The sequence below is a fragment of the Phytophthora cinnamomi genome (genome assembly GCF_018691715.1).
Source record: "Phytophthora cinnamomi strain GKB4 chromosome Unknown Contig127, whole genome shotgun sequence".
Taxonomy (NCBI): domain Eukaryota; phylum Oomycota; class Peronosporomycetes; order Peronosporales; family Peronosporaceae; genus Phytophthora; species Phytophthora cinnamomi.
Genome location: NW_027151060.1, coordinates 691,754 through 709,963, shown reverse-complemented (window position 1 = coordinate 709,963; position 18,210 = coordinate 691,754). Strand labels below are relative to the sequence as shown.

The following is an 18,210-nucleotide window of genomic DNA, read 5'->3' as shown; positions in this document are numbered from 1 at the left end:
GCTGGCGTGGAGAAACGAGGAATAGAGCATAAAATACAACGGCGACGAGGAACTCGGCATCGTACAGCTCAACCAACAACATGAACATAGCAGAATACAAAGAACTGCGTTGACATTCTAGCGCAACAGCGATAAATGCTCGCTACTCCACCCTACAGGTGCGACTGCCAACCCGCGAGTCTGAGCAGACTCGAGCTTACAGCTCCGTCTTCTCGTTCTGCTTCTCCTGGAAAAACTCGAGGATGTTCTTGCGGAGCGCGAAGAGCGTCTTCTTCTGGGGCGACACGTTGTCGTTCTCGAGCAGGCCGTCGAGACGCTTGATCTCCGAGTCCACGTACGAGGGGCCCTTGGCGACGATCTTCTTGATGGCCTTCACGTACAGCGCGCCGTACTTGGCGTCGTTGCCCTCCAGGCCGTCCACAGCCGTCTGCGCCTTCTCGAGCACGGCAGCGGTGATGTCGCCGCTCTCCGAGATGATCAGGTCCAGCTCCTCGACGCGGCCAGCGTCAGCGGTGAGGCCGCCGTCCACGGTACGGTACGTGCCGGCGTGCTCGTTGATGAACTCGACGAACGAGGCCTTGTCGCGGCCGTTCGAGTAGTCCTCGGGCTCGTCCGCGCCGGGCGGGAAGTAGAAGAGCGTGGGGTAGCCCTTGACGTTGTAGCGCTCGGCCAGAGCGGCGTTCTCCGTGGCGTCCACCTTGGCAATGAGCACGTTGTCCTCACCCTCGAAGATGGCGCCCACCTCCTCGTAGATCGGGGCCAGCTTCTTGCAGTGGCCGCACCAGGGCGCGTAGAACTCGACGATGGCGTGCTTCTTCGAGTGGATGACCTCGGCGTCGAAGTCGCTCTCGGTCAGCGCCGCCACGTGGCTCGGGGCCTTCGCCACGCGCACCTTGGTGCCGGCCTTGGCGTTCAGGAACGACACGAAGTCGTCCTCGGCGCGGCCGCCCTGGTAAACCTCGGGCTCCGTGGAGCCCACGGGGAAGTACTTGAGCGTGGGGAAGCCTGTGACGTCGAACTTGGAGGCCAGGTCCTTGTGCGCGTCGGCGTCCAGCTCGGCCACCACCACGCTGTCCGTCTTCTTGAAGGCGGTGGCCACCGTCTCGTAGGCGGGCGCCATGCTCTTGCAGTGGCCGCACCACGGCGCGTAGAACTTGACCAGCACGTGCTTGGAGCCGTCCACCACGTTGTCGAAGTTGTCGGGCGTCAGCACCGTCACGTCGCCGGCCTTCACGACGGCCAGCGCCACCGCCGCCAGGGAAGCCGCGAGCTTCCACACACCCATTCTTGCTATTCCGTGCCTTCCTACCGAGTCGTCCAAAGCGCGAATGACTGAGCGCGTACGTGGTGGATCGCAGTCCAGATTGAAGCTGTGTTTTAAACCGTTAAGCTTGGTTTCAGTATGTGGAAGCGCCGGATGACACGTGGCGGTGTAAAACCTGTCGAACGGCATATAGCATACAAGTAAACATGGCTACATCGTTGTGTGTCGAAGGATGAGAAGGATGAAAACGGCGGATAAGAAAACGACAAAACAGAACTGGTTATAAAATTTAATCGACGTAGCGTGTGGCATGGTGGACGCCGAGTTCCTCGGGAGATACTTCCAACCCGTTCTGGTCTTCCTCGACTACGTTCATCTCCTCGTTCTGCACAACCCAGGAGCACGATAATGATCAGTATCCAGACTGCGAGAACACGTATCAGAAATCGGCAACCCAGGCAGCAAAGGGTACGTACCGCGCGAACAAGCGTCTCCTTGCGCACGTCGTTCTCCAGGAACTGCACGATCTCCTCGAAGGTGGGGCGTACCGACTGGTCGTCGGACGTGCAGCGCTGGTACAGGTCGCGCACGCTGTCCATGCAGTTCTTGCTCAGCGACGGACGCAGGTTCTCGTACGCCACCATGTGCATCAACGTGCTGCCCGACACCTTCTTATTGCGCGCGCCCTTGGCCTTAATGTCGTGGTACGGAATCTTGCGCGTGTCCAGCTCCGCCAACACTGCTCACAACGTAACAACAGGGTACCGGTAATTCAACACTGCCTCAATGAAAACTCTCAATCCAAGGCGGTAGCGTACCGATGCCGAAGCTGTACACGTCTGCCTTCTCCGTGTAGCGCTCGCCGCGGATCATCTCTGGCGGCAGCCACAGCGGCGTGCCGGTCACACTCATAGTCTCGTCCACGGACTTTTCGCGGCTCAAGCCGAAGTCGCTCACTTTGGCGCCCCACGTCGAGCTGTGCGTGTCGTCAATCAAACAGGCATATCATACCAGGTCAGCGAGTTGCACTCTATCTGCCGCAAGACGAGCGCAACTCTATCGATCGTTACCTAACGAGGATGTTCATGCTCTTGAGGTCACGGTGGATAATCTGGGGCTTCATACCGTGCAGGTAGGCCATGCCGCGCGAGGTGTCGATGGTCATGCGCAGAATGGGCTTGGCCCACGTCATCTTGTTCTCCGGGTTCCGCAGCACCGCGAACAGGTCGCCGCGCTCCAGGAACTCCGTCACAAAGCAGCTGCACAGAGGCACAAAAGCACACAGAGAGACAGACAGATGCATCGCAGCGAGTCAGTTCATACACTACCCCCATCACCACCTTCCTCCTTCCCTTCCCCCGCCTTGCACGTACATGTTAGAGTACGAGTTCCAACTGGCGCCGATGAACTGCACGATGTTGGGGTGGCGCAGGTTCAACATGAGCTGAATCTCGTCGCCGAACATGCGCAGGTTGTCCTCCGTGATCTTGTTGCGCAGCATACGCTTGACCACGACGGGCGTGCCGCAGTACGTGCCCTTGATGACCTCCCCGAAGGCGCCGGCGCCGATGATCTTCTGCAGCTTGAGGTCGTTGAAATTGATCTCGGCCATGCGCAGGCCCTTGTTGCTCTCGAGCATCGTCTCCACCACGTTCTTCTCCTTGTCCTTGAACTCCTGGAAGTCCACCGTGTTGTTGTTGGGCCGCCGGTTGGACCGGTCCGCGCGCTCGGGCGCGTCCACCGCGGGGCGGCCGCGCCCCGAGCCGCCGCCGCCTTCGTGCTGCTGGTAGTCCTGGCGGTGGCGCGCGCCCTCCGCGGGGCCGCTGGGCGCGGGCCCGCGCTGGTTGTCGTGCGCGACGTAGTCCTTCGGGTCCTTGGACGAGCACCCGCCCATGGCTGAGAGTGGGTGAGTGCGTGCACTGGGCGCGGGCGGGACAGCCGCTGGTCGACTTGGGAAATGAAGGCCCTGCGCTGTCGCCGATATGCCCGGTGGCTTTGTATGGGCATTTGTATGCTGCTGCCCGTTATGGGCTCTTCTGAACTCTGGCGGAAAAAGGTCCAGTTGGTGTGCACCACCCCGGATCTCGACAGACGACCACGACTGTAGCCATCGCACAAAATCCGATATTGAATCCACCGCCACGTTACAGCGCACTGTGTGTGTGTGTACATGCAGGCATGTGTCCATGTAATGTATCACTGTATCGTCCAGTTATTAGGTACCGGAAGCTGCTAAGGTGCGAGCGGACCGGCCGCTAGCGCCTCGCTCAGCTTGCGAACGTCCAGTCCCTGGGCGCGCGCCGCTTCCAGCAGCGCCACGACGTCCGTCTTGAGGCTGGCGGCACGCGCCTTCTCCTGATCCGCCTGGGCGCGCGTGCGCTCCTCGTCGAGACTCGACACCGCCAGCTAACAGCGACGGCGAAGCAATGTGGTGAGCTGCTGATGGCCCTGCACGACAAAAACCCAGCAGTAACCGGCAGCGGGACGCACCATCTCGACCAGCAGCTGGCACTTGAATTTCTCCATGTTGGACTCCTCCGTCATGCGCGCGCACTTGTCGCGCAGCTGGGCGTTCTCGGCCTCCAGCACCGCGTTGCGCTCCTCCAGCACCCGCGCGCGTTCCTGCGTCTGCTGCAGCGCCGTGTGATCTGGCATCAACGCAGCAATAACACAAGGCACCGCCGGTCATCAGTTCTGGTGATCTCCTCGCCATCTGCAACCCAGCCAAAAACGCACCTAGCTCCCACTGGCCCGCGGCGCCGAGCGCCAGCGTCGCAGCACCCAGCGTCAGCCGGATCGGGATCTCCCTCTCCACGGCCTTCGTCTCCTCCTCCGACGGCTGCGGCGTCCGACTCGCAGGTGTCGCCGCCGTCGCCATGGGGCTCGCCATCTTCAATTAGCAGTTTTGTACCATAATTCCGGTACACCTAATAACCTACCAGCCAGCATGACGATCCATGTTATTCCATTGCGTAGGCGACGCCCCCAACGCTTGCCACCCATACAAAAGGCTAAAGCTCAGGTGACCGATGCCGCCCCCGGGAGCGGCCGACGTGGACGTGGCCAACGGCCACAGCCACGGCCACGGCCACGGCAGCAGCGCGTTCCTGAGCCCCGAGGAGAAGCAGCGCATGCTGGAGGAGCGCAGCCGGCGCTGGGCCAAGATGAACGCCAAGCGCTACGGCGAGAAGCGCAAGTTCGGCTTCGTGGAGTCGGTCAAGGACGACATGCCCCCCGAGCACGTGCGCAAGATCGTGAAGGACCACGGCGACATGAGCAGCAAGAAGTTCCGCCACGACAAGCGCGTGTACCTGGGCGCGCTCAAGTACGTGCCGCACGCGATCTTGAAGCTGCTGGAGAACATGCCCATGCCCTGGGAGCAGGTCAAGGACGTCAAGGTGCTGTACCACGTGACGGGCGCCATCACCTTCGTGAACGAGATCCCGTGGGTCATCGAGCCCGTGTACATCGCCCAGTGGGGCACCATGTGGATCATGATGCGGCGCGAGAAGCGCGACCGCCGCCACTTCAAGCGCATGCGCTTCCCGCCCTTCGACGACGAGGAGCCGCCGCTCGACTACGGCGACAACATCCTGGACATCGAGCCCTCGGAGAGCATCACCATGGAGCTGGACGACGAGGACGACGAGGCCGTGATCGACTGGCTCTACGACTCCAAGCCGCTCGTGGACTCCAAGTTCGTCAACGGGCCAAGCTACCGCACGTGGCGGCTGCCCGTGCCCATCATGGCCAACCTGCACCGCCTCGCCGGCCAGCTCATGAGCGACCTGATCGACCCCAACTACGAGTACCTGTTCGACAAGAAGTCGTTCTTCACGGCCAAGGCGCTGAATGTGGCCATCCCCGGCGGACCCAAGTTCGAGCCGCTGTACCGCGACCTGGACGAGGACGACGAGGACTGGAACGAGTTCAACGACATCAACAAGATCATCATCCGCCACCAGATCCGCACGGAGTACAAGGTGGCCTTCCCCTTCCTGTACAACAGTCGCCCGCGCTCGGTGCACATCCAGCCGTACCACACACCCGTGCTGTGCTACATTAAGGCGGAGGACCCAGACCTCCCGGCGTTCTACTTCGACCCGATCGTGAACCCCATCTCGCACTTCCGAGTCAATCGCTCCGGGAAGGAAGCTAGCAAGGAAGAGGAGGAAGAGGATGACGACGAAGACGACGAGTTCCAGCTGCCCATGGGATTCGACCCGCTTCTTACGGACGAGCCGCTGTATACTCCGGAAACGGCGAACGGTATTGCTCTGTACTGGGCCCCGCGCCCTTTTAATTTGCGTACAGGCCGTACTCGTCGTGCTATTGACGTGCCGCTCGTGAACAAGTGGTTCCAGGAACACTGCCCTCAGGGTCAGCCGGTGAAGGTTCGTGTTAGTTACCAGAAGCTGCTCAAGTGCTGGGTGTTGAACTCGCTCCACCACCGCCCCCCGAAGGCTCTGAACAAACGCTACTTGTTTAAATCGCTGAAGTCGACAAAGTTTTTCCAGAGCACGGAGCTGGATTGGGTCGAAGCAGGTCTGCAGGTTTGCCGTCAGGGATACAATATGCTGAACCTGCTGATTCACCGCAAAAACCTGAACTACCTTCACTTGGACTACAACTTCAACCTGAAACCCATCAAGACACTTACAACAAAGGAGCGCAAAAAGTCGCGTTTCGGTAATGCCTTCCACTTGACGCGAGAGATCCTGCGTCTGACCAAGCTGATTGTGGATGCACACGTCCAGTACCGGTTGGGCAACGTTGATGCTTTCCAGCTTGCAGATGGACTCCAGTACATTTTTGCCCATGTCGGACAGCTGACGGGTATGTACAGATACAAGTACCGTTTGATGCGTCAGGTTCGCATGTGCAAGGACTTGAAGCATTTGATCTACTACCGGTTCAACACAGGACCGGTTGGCAAGGGACCTGGTTGTGGTTTCTGGGCTCCTGGCTGGCGTGTGTGGCTGTTCTTCCTGCGAGGTATCGTGCCGTTGCTTGAGCGATGGCTTGGAAACTTACTCGCACGTCAGTTTGAGGGCCGTCACTCGAAGGGTATCGCGAAGACTGTCACCAAGCAGCGTGTGGAAAGCCACTTCGATCTGGAGCTTCGTGCCGCAGTAATGCACGATATTCTCGACATGATGCCGGAAGGTGTGAAGGTGAACAAGTCGCGAACGATTATGGCACATCTCAGTGAAGCATGGCGCTGGTGCGTATTAGCGGATTATGTTGTGCTGGGTTGACTGTGCATCGCTACCTTATTTCTAACATTTCCTGCCATTTTTGTGTGTGAACAGTTGGAAGGCGAATATCCCATGGAAGGTCCCAGGCTTGCCTGCTCCCATTGAGAACATGATTTTACGATACGTGAAGTCCAAGGCAGACTGGTGGACCAATGTGGCACACTACAACCGTGAACGTATTAAGCGTGGTGCTACTGTTGATAAGACGGTCTGTAAGAAGAATCTGGGACGTTTGACACGTCTGTGGCTGAAGGCGGAGCAAGAGCGTCAGCACAACTACCTCAAGGATGGCCCCTACGTATCTGCTGAGGAAGCCGTCGCGGTATACACGACCACTGTGCACTGGCTGGAAAGCCGCAAATTCGCTCCTATTCCGTTCCCGCCACTTTCGTACAAGCACGATACCAAGCTTCTGATTCTTGCGTTGGAACGCTTGAAGGAGAACTACTCCGTTAACAATCGGTTGAACCAGACGCAGCGTGAAGAGCTCGGATTGATTGAGCAGGCCTACGACAACCCTCATGAAGCACTGTCGCGTATCAAACGACACTTGCTTACCCAGCGAGCGTTCAAGGAAGTGCATATCGAGTTCATGGATCTGTACAGCCACTTGATCCCGGTGTACGATATTGAACCACTGGAGAAGATCACTGATGCGTATCTTGACCAGTACCTGTGGTATGAAGCTGATAAGCGCCACCTCTTCCCGTGCTGGATCAAGCCTAGCGACTCCGAACCTCCCCCGCTGCTTGTCTACAAGTGGTGCCAGGGAGTCAACAACCTGCACCATGTTTGGGACACATCTGAAGAAGAATGCGTGGTGATGCTCGAGTCGAAGCTGGAAAAGGTTTACGAAAAGATCGATCTGACGCTGCTGAACAGACTTCTGAGATTGATTCTTGACCACAACATCGCTGACTACATGACCGCGAAGAACAACATTGTGATCGCGTACAAGGACATGATGCACACGAACTCGTATGGCCTCATTCGCGGATTGCAGTTTGGTTCCTTCATTTTCCAGTATTATGGTCTGATTTTGGACCTGCTGTTGCTGGGTCTTACTCGTGCCACTGAAATTGCTGGCCCGCCTGAACTCCCGAATGAATATTTATCGTTCAAGGACACTGCAACGGAAACACGACACCCGATTCGCTTGTACACGCGCTACATCGACAAGATCTACGTATTGTTCCGATTTGACGCTGACGATTCTCGTGACCTGATTCAGCGGTACTTGACCGAGCACCCGGATCCGAACAATGAGAACGTTGTCGGCTACAACAATAAGAAATGCTGGCCTCGTGACGCGCGTATGAGACTGATGAAGCACGATGTGAATCTCGGTAGGGCAACGTTCTGGGATATGAAGAATCGCCTGCCGCGATCGATGACTACATTTGACTGGGATAACAGTTTTGTATCGGTGTACTCGAAGGACAATCCGAACTTGCTGTTCAACATGTGCGGGTTTGAAGTGCGTATTCTCCCCAAGATGCGTGCTATTGACGCCGAATTTACGCACAGGGATGGTGTGTGGATCCTGCAAAATGAGACTACCAAGGAGCGTACAGCGCAGGCATATCTCCGAGTGGATGACGAGTCCTTACACTCGTTCGAGAACCGGATTCGCCAGATTTTGATGTCTTCTGGTAGTACGACATTCACAAAGGTTGCGAACAAGTGGAACTCAGCTCTGATCGGACTTATGACGTACTACCGCGAATCTGTCGTTCAGACGCAGGAACTGCTAGACCTCCTTGTGAAGTGCGAAAACAAGATTCAGACTCGTATCAAGATTGGATTGAACTCGAAGATGCCGTCCCGATTCCCACCCGTTGTGTTTTACACACCAAAGGAACTGGGTGGTCTGGGTATGCTGTCGATGGGTCACGTTCTAATCCCCCAATCTGACCTTCGCTACTCGAAGCAGACTGACGGTGGTGGCGTGACGCATTTCCGATCTGGTATGTCTCACGAAGAGGACCAGCTGATTCCCAACTTGTTCCGCTACTTGCAGCCCTGGGAATCCGAGTTCATAGACTCCCAGCGCGTGTGGGCCGAATACGCCCTGAAGCGACAGGAAGCTAATGCTCAGAACCGCCGCTTGACGCTGGAGGATTTGGAAGACTCTTGGGACCGCGGTATCCCACGTATCAACACTCTGTTCCAAAAGGACCGTCACACACTCGCATACGACAAGGGTTGGCGCGTGCGGACAGGCTTCAAGTGTTACCAGGTGATGCGTCAGAACCCGTTCTGGTGGACGCACCAACGGCACGATGGTAAGCTGTGGAACTTGAACAACTACAGAACGGATATGATTCAGGCACTAGGCGGTGTCGAAGGCATTCTTGAGCATACGCTGTTCAAGGGCACATACTTCCCCACATGGGAAGGTTTGTTCTGGGAGAAGGCTTCTGGTTTCGAAGAGAGTATGAAGTACAAGAAGCTGACGAATGCCCAGCGGTCTGGTTTGAACCAGATTCCCAACCGTCGATTCACGTTGTGGTGGTCGCCGACGATCAACCGCGCCAATGTGTATGTAGGCTTCCAAGTGCAACTGGATTTGACCGGTATTTTCATGCACGGCAAAATCCCGACTCTCAAGATCTCCTTGATCCAGATTTTCCGTGCTCACTTGTGGCAGAAGATCCACGAGTCGCTAGTCATGGACCTTGTTCAAGGTAGGTTGTTGCTGCATAGCGGTGTTCTCAGTAGTGTGGCCCAGAGTTGTTCATCTTGTCTCTTGTGTTTGTCTGTTGTGTAGTGTTTGACCAGGAGCTGGATGCATTGGAAATCGAGAATGTTCAGAAGGAGACGATTCACCCGCGAAAGTCGTACAAAATGAACTCGTCTTGCGCTGATGTGCTTCTGTTTGCTGCGTACAAGTGGCAAATGGGTCGGCCAACGCTGTTGCATGACACGAAGGATAGCTACGATGGATCGACGAGCACGAAGTACTGGATTGATGTGCAACTTCGTTGGGGTGATTTTGACTCGCACGATATTGAGCGTTACGCGCGTGCCAAATTCCTGGATTACACGACAGATAACATGACGATCTACCCGTCTCCGACGGGCGTGCTGCTTGCAGTGGATCTTGCGTACAATCTATACAGTGGTTACGGCAACTGGTTCCCTGGATGCAAACCGCTCATGCAGCAGGCGATGGCGAAGATTATGAAGGCGAACCCTGCTATGTATGTACTGCGCGAACGTATTCGCAAGGGTTTGCAGTTATATTCTTCCGAGCCGACGGAACCGTACCTGTCTAGTCAGAACTACGGCGAACTGTTTTCCAACCAGATTATTTGGTTCGTTGATGATACGAATGTGTACCGAGTGACGATCCACAAGACCTTCGAGGGTAACTTGACGACGAAGCCCATTAACGGTGCCATTTTCATCTTCAACCCACGAACTGGTCAGTTGTTCCTGAAGATCATTCACACGTCAGTGTGGGCAGGCCAGAAGCGATTGGGCCAACTGGCAAAGTGGAAGACCGCCGAAGAAGTGGCAGCGCTTATTCGGTCACTGCCTGTTGAAGAGCAGCCGAAGCAGATCATTGTTACGCGCAAGGGTATGCTTGATCCGCTAGAAGTGCACTTGTTGGACTTCCCGAACATTGTTATCAAGGGCAGTGAGCTCCAGTTGCCATTCCAGGCATGCTTGAAGGTTGAAAAGTTCGGCGATTTGATCCTGAAGGCGACGGAGCCTCAAATGGTTCTGTTCAACATCTACGACGACTGGCTAAACACCATCACATCGTACACTGCGTTCTCCCGTTTGATCTTGATACTGCGCGCGCTGCACGTCAGCAATGACCGTACCAAGATCATTCTGCGTCCTGATGGAGAAACGACGACACAGCCGCACCACATTTGGCCGTCGCTTACTGATGAGCAGTGGCTGAAGGTGGAAGTGCAGTTGAAGGACCTGATCTTGGGTGACTACGGCAAGAAGAACAACGTGAATGTTGCCTCGCTGACCCAATCAGAGATCCGTGATATCATTTTGGGTATGGAGATCTCTGCACCGTCGCTCCAACGCCAGCAGGTCGCGGAGATCGAGCAGCAGGCTCGTGAGCAGAGCCAACTTACATCGGTGACGACGAAGACGGTGAACAAGCATGGTGATGAGATGGTGGTCACCACGACCAGTCAGTACGAGCAGCACTCGTTCGCGTCTAAGACTGACTGGCGCGTGCGTGCTATCTCGGCGACGAACCTGCATCTGCGTACCAACCATATTTACGTGTCGTCCGACGACATCAAGGAGACTGGGTTCACGTACGTGCTGCCGAAGAACGTGCTGAACAAGTTTATCACCGTGTCGGACCTGCGTACGCAGATCTGCGGTCTCATGTACGGTGTGAGCCCGCCTGACAACCCACAGGTGAAGGAAATTCGCTGCATTGTGATGCCGCCGCAACTCGGCACGCACCAGAGCGTGACGATTCCGCTGCACTTGCCAGAGCACGAGTATCTGGAGGGTATGGAGGCGCTCGGCTGGATCCACACGCAGCCGAACGAGCTGCCGAGCTTGCCACCGCAGGACGTGACGTTCCACTCGAAGATCATGTCCGAGAACACTTCGTGGGATGGCGAGAAGAGCATCATCATCACGTGCAGCTTCACGCCTGGTTCGTGCTCGCTCACGGCGTACAAGCTGACTCCCGGTGGCTACGAGTGGGGTCGTCAGAACAAGGACAGCGGCGCGAACCCGGCGGGCTTCGCCCCGACCCACTACGAGAAGGTGCAGATGCTGCTGTCGGACCGCTTCATGGGCTTCTACATGGTGCCCGAGGAGGACGTGTGGAACTACAACTTCATGGGCGTCAAGCACAACACGGGCATGAAGTACGACCTCAAGCTAGGCAACCCGAAGGAGTTCTACCACGAGATCCACCGCAAGACGCACTTCATGAACTTCAGCTCGCTCGAGGCGACGGACGAGGATGTTGCCACCGTCGACGAGGAGCAGCAGAACGTGTTCGCATGAGCGCTGCACCAAAAAAAAAAAATCCCAAGACACACATACACAAGTTGGTAGATGTGGCTCCCAGCAACTACACAACGAACATCAGTAATAATGCGATCCCCTTTGTTGACAAATACCCGAACACGCAGTTGCATGGCAGGAGGACCCTTCTTGTCTTGCAACTATTGGCAAGTCAAGTACCTTTTTTGTCCGTCCTAATTCGTAGTGAATTACCCTAATCCGTACCAACTCACCGCTAATTCGTCCTCCCCCCTGCCCCCACACGCACTCGGATTTCCGCCAAGGAAACCAGAAGAAGAGCTCTCGCTGGCCGTGCCGCCCCCTTGCTTCCCCTCTCCGCCGCGTTCGCGTGTCCCGCCCGCGCGCATCAGCAGCGACAAGAGGTGCGTCTGCTCTCCCCAACGCTGCCTTCCCCGCGCTCCAGAGCGCTCTGTAGCCGCCGCAAATCGCCTCTAACCGCTGCCACCCCCGTGCTCTGACCAAATCCTTGCAGGAACCGAGCGTCCAGCGCATCCAACCGCCAAGACAAGCGTCTCCAATTGATTGCAACACCCGTGCGCCCATGTCCGGGGACGCGCGCGCCAAGGACAACAAGTCCTCGCTGAGCCACCGCGCCCAGCAGAAGTTCAAGTGCGTCCAGGACGGATGTCACGCTCTCTCTCCCCCTGCACACTGCCCCGTACTGACGCCGCTGTTGTGCTGTTGACTCCGCCAGCGCCGGCAAGTACGAGGAGGCCGTGGACGCCCTGGAGAAGCTCGTGGAGGAGATCGACCCGCGCCAAGACTTCAAGGTGCGCCACAACGTGGCGCTGGCCAGGTTCGCCGCCGGCTTGGACACGCCTGACAAGCTGCAGGCCGCACTGAGGCAGAACCTCCGCGCGCAGCTGCAGGAGCACGACAAGAACAGCAAACCCGCCGCCGCCGCGGGCGCGGAGGCTGCAGGAGAGGCTGGAGGGGAGGATGCGGCGGCGGAGGACAGCGGCTCGTTCTCCATTGAGAGGGAGATGGCCTACCTCCGCTACAACTACGCGGCGGCGCTGTTCCTGTCCAAGCAGTACGCACAGGCCAGCTCCGTGCTGGAGGCCGTGATGCGCAACGTGGACCCCATCGACGAGAACGTGGCCATGCACGCCAGCTTCCTGTACCTGGACGTGGTCCTGCACAGCAGCAGGGGCTGCGTGAGCACGGAGCGCGAGCGAGCCACGACCATCAAGAAGGCGCAGAGCATCCTGGCCTTCTTGGAGAAGCCCCATCGGTTCAACACGGTGCAGGAGCCCCCGGATCACCTGGTGCAGCGCGACGCCAACGGCAACGCCGTGGAGACGGAGGCGCAGAAGAAGAACCGCTGGGATGTCACGGAGTTCCGCTTCAGGCTCCACCTGTACCGCGCCAAGTTCATGCTGCTGCAGAGCAACTTGAAGACGGCCAAGAAGGAGGTGAAGTCCGCGCTGGAGATCTTCCAGAAGGAGATCAAGACGTATGACCGGGGAGATGCTGCTGCGACGTCGTCGTCTTCGTTGGCGATGGAATCGGAGAAGACGAGCGCGGCGATCGGGCACCCGTGCCTCGTGGTGCAGAACTCCACGGCGCTGTTTTTGAAGGCAAACCTGGAATATTTAAAGAAGAACTACAAGAAATGTATCAAGCTTCTGGCATCGTGTACACAGGAAGCCGTGAGCGAGGTACGACTGCTGTGGCTGAGGCATGCAGTAGTGACGGGAATGAGGACTTGACGAATTGTGGTGTTGTGTTTGGTTGCAGAGTGTTTTGTTGAATAATATGGGCTGCATCCACTACCAGATGGGGCAGCGAAAGGCGGCACAGTCATACTTTGCCAGAGCACTTCAAGCTACGACGAAGGCCACGAAGATGGATGCGGTCGTTATCGCGAGCTCTTCCCACCATGAAATCATGTACAATAATGGCCTCCACCTGTTGCTTCAGGGCGAGTATGCACTAGCGTTCCGGTGCTTCCACGAGTCGTCGAGGCTGTTCTTCAACCGCCCCAAGCTGTGGCTACGCCTTGGCGAGTGTTGCACTGCAGCTTTCGCCAAGGAGCAAAAACTGGCGGTGGTGGCTGGAAACAAAAGCGGTTTGATCCAGGGGATTGTAGGCTCCGGCTCACACCGTCGCGTGTTGCTTCCGACCAGCTTGCCGTCTGCGGCCTCGCAAGATATCAAGCTGCCGGAGAAGAACGGAAACGGTTCTCGTGCAGCGTCTACCGATGCGAATGACTCGGACGGCTCACCGACGATGAGCCTCCCATTTGGTGCGAAGTGTTTCAAGAACGTGGTCTTGCTTTGCAACCAGCTTTTGGACTCTGGAAACGTCAATGGAAATGCTGAAGCCAGCGCTGCCGGTGAGACAACAGACAGCGAGGTTCTCGATGCGGAGGCCCTCGACGTTCTGCGGCAAAAGGCGTTGGTCAACCTGTCGTACGTCTACTTGTCGATGTACGAGCCTCAGCTTGCTATTACAACTGCGAAGGAGCTCCTGGGACTTCCGACTTGCTCCAAGGCAAACAGCTTTTTGGCCCGGTCATATACTGCAGAGGCACTTTGCATGCTGTCTCGAGCACCAGAAGCGACGGAGGCGCTGCAGTCTGAGCGAGACTTGATTGCTATGGCTGAGGAATACGCCCGGGAAGCCAGCATCCAGGTACGTGGAACATGCTTGAGGAAATACGGGTGAGGGAAGTCTAACGTTGCTCGTTGTGCAATATGTTGCAGTTGTCACGAGCTCGAGCTGGTGTCCACGTGAACAACGCCACGACGCTTCTGCTCCAGGGACGCAACTCGGAAGCTGAGGAAAGCGTGACGCGGGCTGTAAGGGAAAACCCGAACTGCCGCGAGTCGCTAGAGCTGTTAGTCTACGTGCTATTGAAAAAGGGCGACACGAAGAAGGCACTTCGTGTGTTGAAAGAAGCACAGGTGGTGCAGTAAGCTGCCCCGCCCCTGGTAAATCACGCCAACTGGGAACCAGGGGTGGTGCTTGACAGGCATAGTAAGGATGTACACGGGTAAACCTTGGCGATCTGCACAAAGAGAACCTACAACAAAACAAAAAATGGGTCGGATAGATTCCTACTGCAAGTGCTTTTTCGTGTCCAGGATCCGCGTTAGGGATAGTATCTTGCAGATTACCGCTTCAACTTCAACAAGTGCCACGTGGCAGGTCAAGATGAAGATCGCAGCATTTCGGTGCCAGGTCCACAGCGGACTTCGGTCTTTTTGTATCATTTGAATTTTGCCAAGCCCCTCTGCTTGCTGTTCTACCCTAACGAGCCGAGGAAAGTTGCTTCTCCATCTCAACTGTGTCCCCCTTCGCGCACCCTTTCTTTCGGCTCTCTTGTGTCTGTTTCTACCTAGTGCGTTGGAGAGAAGCACTCGACATCACTGCAGATGTCCGAGGTGGCGAGCTCTCCCTCTGTGTACCCTTCACTTCTCTCGCAACCTGCCCACGATCTGAAAGCTGGCAGCTCTTCGGATCTCGTGCTCTTCCTCACCGCAGTGCTTCGTGCTTCGTATTCCGCTGCATGTCGACAAATCCGGCGCTTGCAGATAATATACCGCTTTACTCCGCTCGGTTGTTGGACGCGCCGTCCACTTTGCCACCGCGGCGGCTGCCGGTCTTCTCGCGACGGGCACCCTCGCGACGCTCACTCTTGGGGGCTTCGTCACCGTTACGCTCCTTGCGCTCGCCGCGGCCGCCCTTGGGGCCGTGACCACGGCCACGGCCACGCGAGTCGTTGCTGCGGAAGCCGCCGCGCTGTCCCTCCTTGCGCTCGGCACGCTCGTCCACCTGCAGCACCTTGTCGAACAGCTTGAACTCCGTCGTCTCAGCCAGAGCAGCACGCATGCTCTCCTGCTCGTGGAAGTCCACAAATCCGAAGCCGCGCTGTCCCGGAATGCTCACGCCAGCGATCGAGCCGTAGCTCTTGAACAGCTCGCGGAGGTCGTTCTCACGCGCCTGCGTCGGCACGTCACGGATGAACAGGCTGTACAAGCGCTTGTGCTCCTTCTCCTTGCCGTTGCCCGACTTGTTCTTGGGCGACTTCTCCGGAGCGGGGGCGCCAGCAGCCGGAGCGATCGCAGCAGGGGCGGGAGCCGCCGTGGGGGCCGCAGCAGCCTTGGGAGTGGCCGGCTTGGCAGGCGCCGCCGCGGGGGCAGCAGCAGCCGAGGGCGTGATGGCCGCCGCAGACTTGGCGCCCGAGAACAGTGCAGCCCACGTCTTGGGCTTCTCCGGCTCAGCGGGGGCCGGGATCACTGGGTCCGCCGGCGCCGCCGCGGGGGTGGCGGCAGCCGGGGCGGGCGACGCAGCAGCGGGAATCTTCTCCTGCTTCTTAGGCGACTTGACCGGCGATTTGGCTGGGGACTTGACGGGCGACGGCGTCTTGGCCTTCGCGGCGGCGGGCGGCTCCTCCTCCTTGGGCTTGCTGGTTGTGGTGGTGGTGGTGGTCGTGGTCGTCTTCTTGACAGGCGACGAGGCGACGGTGGCCGTGGCCTTGACGGGCGACGCCGGCGCGGCCGCCTCCTTCACCACCTTCTTGGTCGTGGTCGTGGTCGTGGCGGCCGCAGCCGTCTTGACGGGCGACGCCGCCTTCTTGGGGGAGGCGGGCACGGGCGACGAGGAGGCCGAGCGCTCGTCCTTCTTGTCCTCGCTCTTCTTCGTGTCCGCCACCTTCTTGGCGGGGGACGTGGGCGCCTGCGTCTCCGTCTTCTTGCCGTTCTTGGCGGGGGAGCCGGCCGGCTCCTTCTTCTTGTCCGCGAGCTCGGGCGCCACCTCGACGGGCGCCGCGCCCGGCAGCTCCAGGAAGCGCAGGCAGTCGTTGAGCACGAAGTAGCCCTTGGGCTGCACGGCCAGGAAGAAGGTCTGCACGAAGGGCTTGGGCACGGGGCTGCTGCGCAGCGTCATGACGCCCGTGACCAGCACGAGCACGCCGCCGCCCAGCGAGTTCTGGCAGTCGATGGAGCCGGCGTCCAGGTCCACGCGAGCGCCCGCGTAGCCGCGCTTGAGGATCTGGTCGTTGATGGCGCGCTGGCCGGCGATCGGCTCCTCCATGTGCGAGCCCAGGCCGTGGCACCAGCGGCTCTCGGCCTTGTAGAAGCGGTGCAGGCTCTGCGGCTCCTTGGCCAGGAAGTGGTAGTACTGGCGCATGAACGTGTTGCCCACGGTGCTGGGCGACGGCGCCGTCTCGTCCTCGTGGGCGCTGGGGGCGGGGGTCTCGGGCATCGTCAGGTCGGCGGGGTGCTAGGGGGCTGGCAGGGCTGGGAGATTTTTGCGGATTGAGATCCAAAGCTGAGGGAGGAGGGCGGGCCAATAACGGCCGCCAACGGGTACCAAGGAAACGGTACACTTGACAGTTAGGGAGAAAAGTGTTCGCGAACTGTATGCTCTATTGCTCGGGAAGGCCGCGGTTTGTAGCCATTAGATATGTACTGCTGACGCACTTCAATTTGCCGTTTTCGGGTATGCAGATGTACTGGTCAGTTCAGAATTGTCACTTGAGCACGAAGACGAGCGGGATGACGATGGCGGCCAGCACGAGCGAGAGCAGGCAGAGGTACCAGAGGTACTTCTGGCGCGCCTCGCGCTGCAGCTGCCGAGCGTGCTGCAGCTCGTCCACGCCCTTGCCGATCTCCACGCGCACGGCCTCCACCTTGGTGGCGATCTGATCCACGCCCTGGCCCTGCTCGCTGACCAGCGTCCCCACCTGACGGAACAGCGCGTTCACGGCCGCCGCCTCCTGCGCGATCTCGCCCGCCTCCAGCACCTCCTCCTTGGCCGTCTGGATCTCCTGCGCCGAGATGGCCACGGACCCGTTGCCGGCCATGAAGTCGGCGTCGCACAGCGCCTCGCGCCGCGCAGCCGCCTGCCGCTGCGCGGTCTGCAGCTCCTGCATCGCGCGTACGAAGGCGCGCTGCACGTCGCGGAAGCTGTTGCTCTCGGCCTTGCCGCGCTTGTGCTCGCGCAGGAAGGTCGCCAGAGCTTGGTACGTGGCGGTGGCCTCATCGAGCTGGGGCACGACTCCGGCGATGTAGTCCTGCTCGGTCTTTAGCGTCGAGCTGGACGCTGCGTTGCTGATGCTGGCGGTCAGAGCGCGCAGCGTCTCGAGCAGGCTGCTGGCATCTTCGAGCGTCGAGATGACTGGCACCGACGGAGCGCCGTCGGCCGACATGGAGGGCCGAACGCTTCGCTAACGCTGCGGCGGTGGAGCCGGGTAGACCGCAGCTAATATTCGCTGAGATTGTGTTGTTCCTGCGGCAGGATAATACCACGCTAGGGGTATTTCAAGGATGGCGAGGACTACTTTGTCCTTATCCCGTGCTGTTGTCCGTTGTTGGGAGCATTTCGCTTCGAACCAACCCTCGTGTCCTTATGTCACGAATAGAGCTGCCTTTTCCAGAAGGGTGTGGGGTTGAAGTGGAGTCATGTTTGCATCCATTCGATCCACGTCGTAGCTTTAAAATGGGAGCTGGTAACAGCGGAATGAGACGCAGCGGTGAACATGTCACTCATAGTGTGGCCAAAGATAGTGAACCGGCAATAGTTCTCAAGCCAAGCCCATCTTTGCTGGATGCGTGCAGCGTGAATTGAGTGGCATGGTCCGTTTCGCCGGTAGCTGCTTATTTTGGACGGTGTAGGCGCCGAATCAACGGAGCTGCAGGAGCTGCAACAGCACAA

At 58.3% G+C, this 18,210-nt stretch overlaps 7 protein-coding genes across 9 annotated transcripts; 2 read left to right on the top strand and 5 right to left on the bottom strand.

Annotated features, from left to right (window-relative positions):
- Window positions 1-196: 196 nt before the first annotated feature.
- IUM83_07200 (protein disulfide-isomerase domain) lies at window positions 197-1,285 on the bottom strand (the record flags this gene model as incomplete). The annotated part of the gene is made up of 1 exon (XM_067931472.1): window positions 197-1,285. One exon carries the CDS (start codon window positions 1,283-1,285, stop codon window positions 197-199), a length of 1,089 nt encoding a protein of 362 aa, XP_067780240.1.
- Window positions 1,286-1,553: 268 nt separating this feature from the next.
- On the bottom strand, window positions 1,554-3,158 carry IUM83_07199 (TKL protein kinase; the record flags this gene model as incomplete). Of its 2 annotated transcripts, none has more annotated exons than XM_067931471.1 (5): window positions 1,554-1,649; window positions 1,741-2,006; window positions 2,083-2,240; window positions 2,335-2,523; window positions 2,638-3,158. In XM_067931471.1, 5 exons carry the CDS (start codon window positions 3,156-3,158, stop codon window positions 1,554-1,556), a joined length of 1,230 nt encoding a protein of 409 aa, XP_067780374.1. The 2 variants fall into 2 exon arrangements, with proteins under 2 accessions (XP_067780374.1, XP_067780375.1); XM_067931470.1 differs by having other exon boundaries at window positions 1,741-2,003.
- A 338-nt stretch (window positions 3,159-3,496) lies between these two features.
- On the bottom strand, window positions 3,497-4,154 carry IUM83_07198 (Chibby family; the record flags this gene model as incomplete). Its single annotated transcript, XM_067931469.1, has 3 exons — window positions 3,497-3,670; window positions 3,755-3,912; window positions 4,001-4,154. 3 exons carry the CDS (start codon window positions 4,152-4,154, stop codon window positions 3,497-3,499), a joined length of 486 nt encoding a protein of 161 aa, XP_067780453.1.
- Window positions 4,155-4,293: 139 nt separating this feature from the next.
- On the top strand, window positions 4,294-11,526 carry IUM83_07197 (Pre-mRNA-processing-splicing factor 8; the record flags this gene model as incomplete). 2 transcript variants are annotated; one of them, XM_067931468.1, is made up of 7 exons in its annotated part: window positions 4,294-6,135; window positions 6,310-6,488; window positions 6,577-7,058; window positions 7,193-7,200; window positions 7,292-8,396; window positions 8,505-9,209; window positions 9,293-11,526. In XM_067931468.1, 7 exons carry the CDS (start codon window positions 4,294-4,296, stop codon window positions 11,524-11,526), a joined length of 6,555 nt encoding a protein of 2,184 aa, XP_067780383.1. The 2 variants fall into 2 exon arrangements, with proteins under 2 accessions (XP_067780383.1, XP_067780384.1); XM_067931467.1 differs by having other exon boundaries at window positions 4,294-6,488; window positions 6,577-9,209.
- Window positions 11,527-11,849: 323 nt separating this feature from the next.
- IUM83_07196 (putative CCR4-NOT transcription complex subunit) lies at window positions 11,850-14,468 on the top strand (the record flags this gene model as incomplete). Its single annotated transcript, XM_067931466.1, has 5 exons — window positions 11,850-11,909; window positions 12,020-12,156; window positions 12,242-13,208; window positions 13,288-14,184; window positions 14,256-14,468. The coding sequence occupies 5 exons, from the start codon at window positions 11,850-11,852 to the stop codon at window positions 14,466-14,468; spliced, it is 2,274 nt and encodes a 757-aa protein (XP_067780385.1).
- A 631-nt stretch (window positions 14,469-15,099) lies between these two features.
- Window positions 15,100-16,758, bottom strand: IUM83_07195 (Ras GTPase-activating protein-binding protein; the record flags this gene model as incomplete). Its single annotated transcript, XM_067931465.1, has 1 exon — window positions 15,100-16,758. One exon carries the CDS (start codon window positions 16,756-16,758, stop codon window positions 15,100-15,102), a length of 1,659 nt encoding a protein of 552 aa, XP_067780381.1.
- A 268-nt stretch (window positions 16,759-17,026) lies between these two features.
- IUM83_07194 (Snare domain containing protein) lies at window positions 17,027-17,704 on the bottom strand (the record flags this gene model as incomplete). Its single annotated transcript, XM_067931464.1, has 1 exon — window positions 17,027-17,704. The coding sequence occupies one exon, from the start codon at window positions 17,702-17,704 to the stop codon at window positions 17,027-17,029; it is 678 nt and encodes a 225-aa protein (XP_067780382.1).
- Window positions 17,705-18,210: the final 506 nt, after the last annotated feature.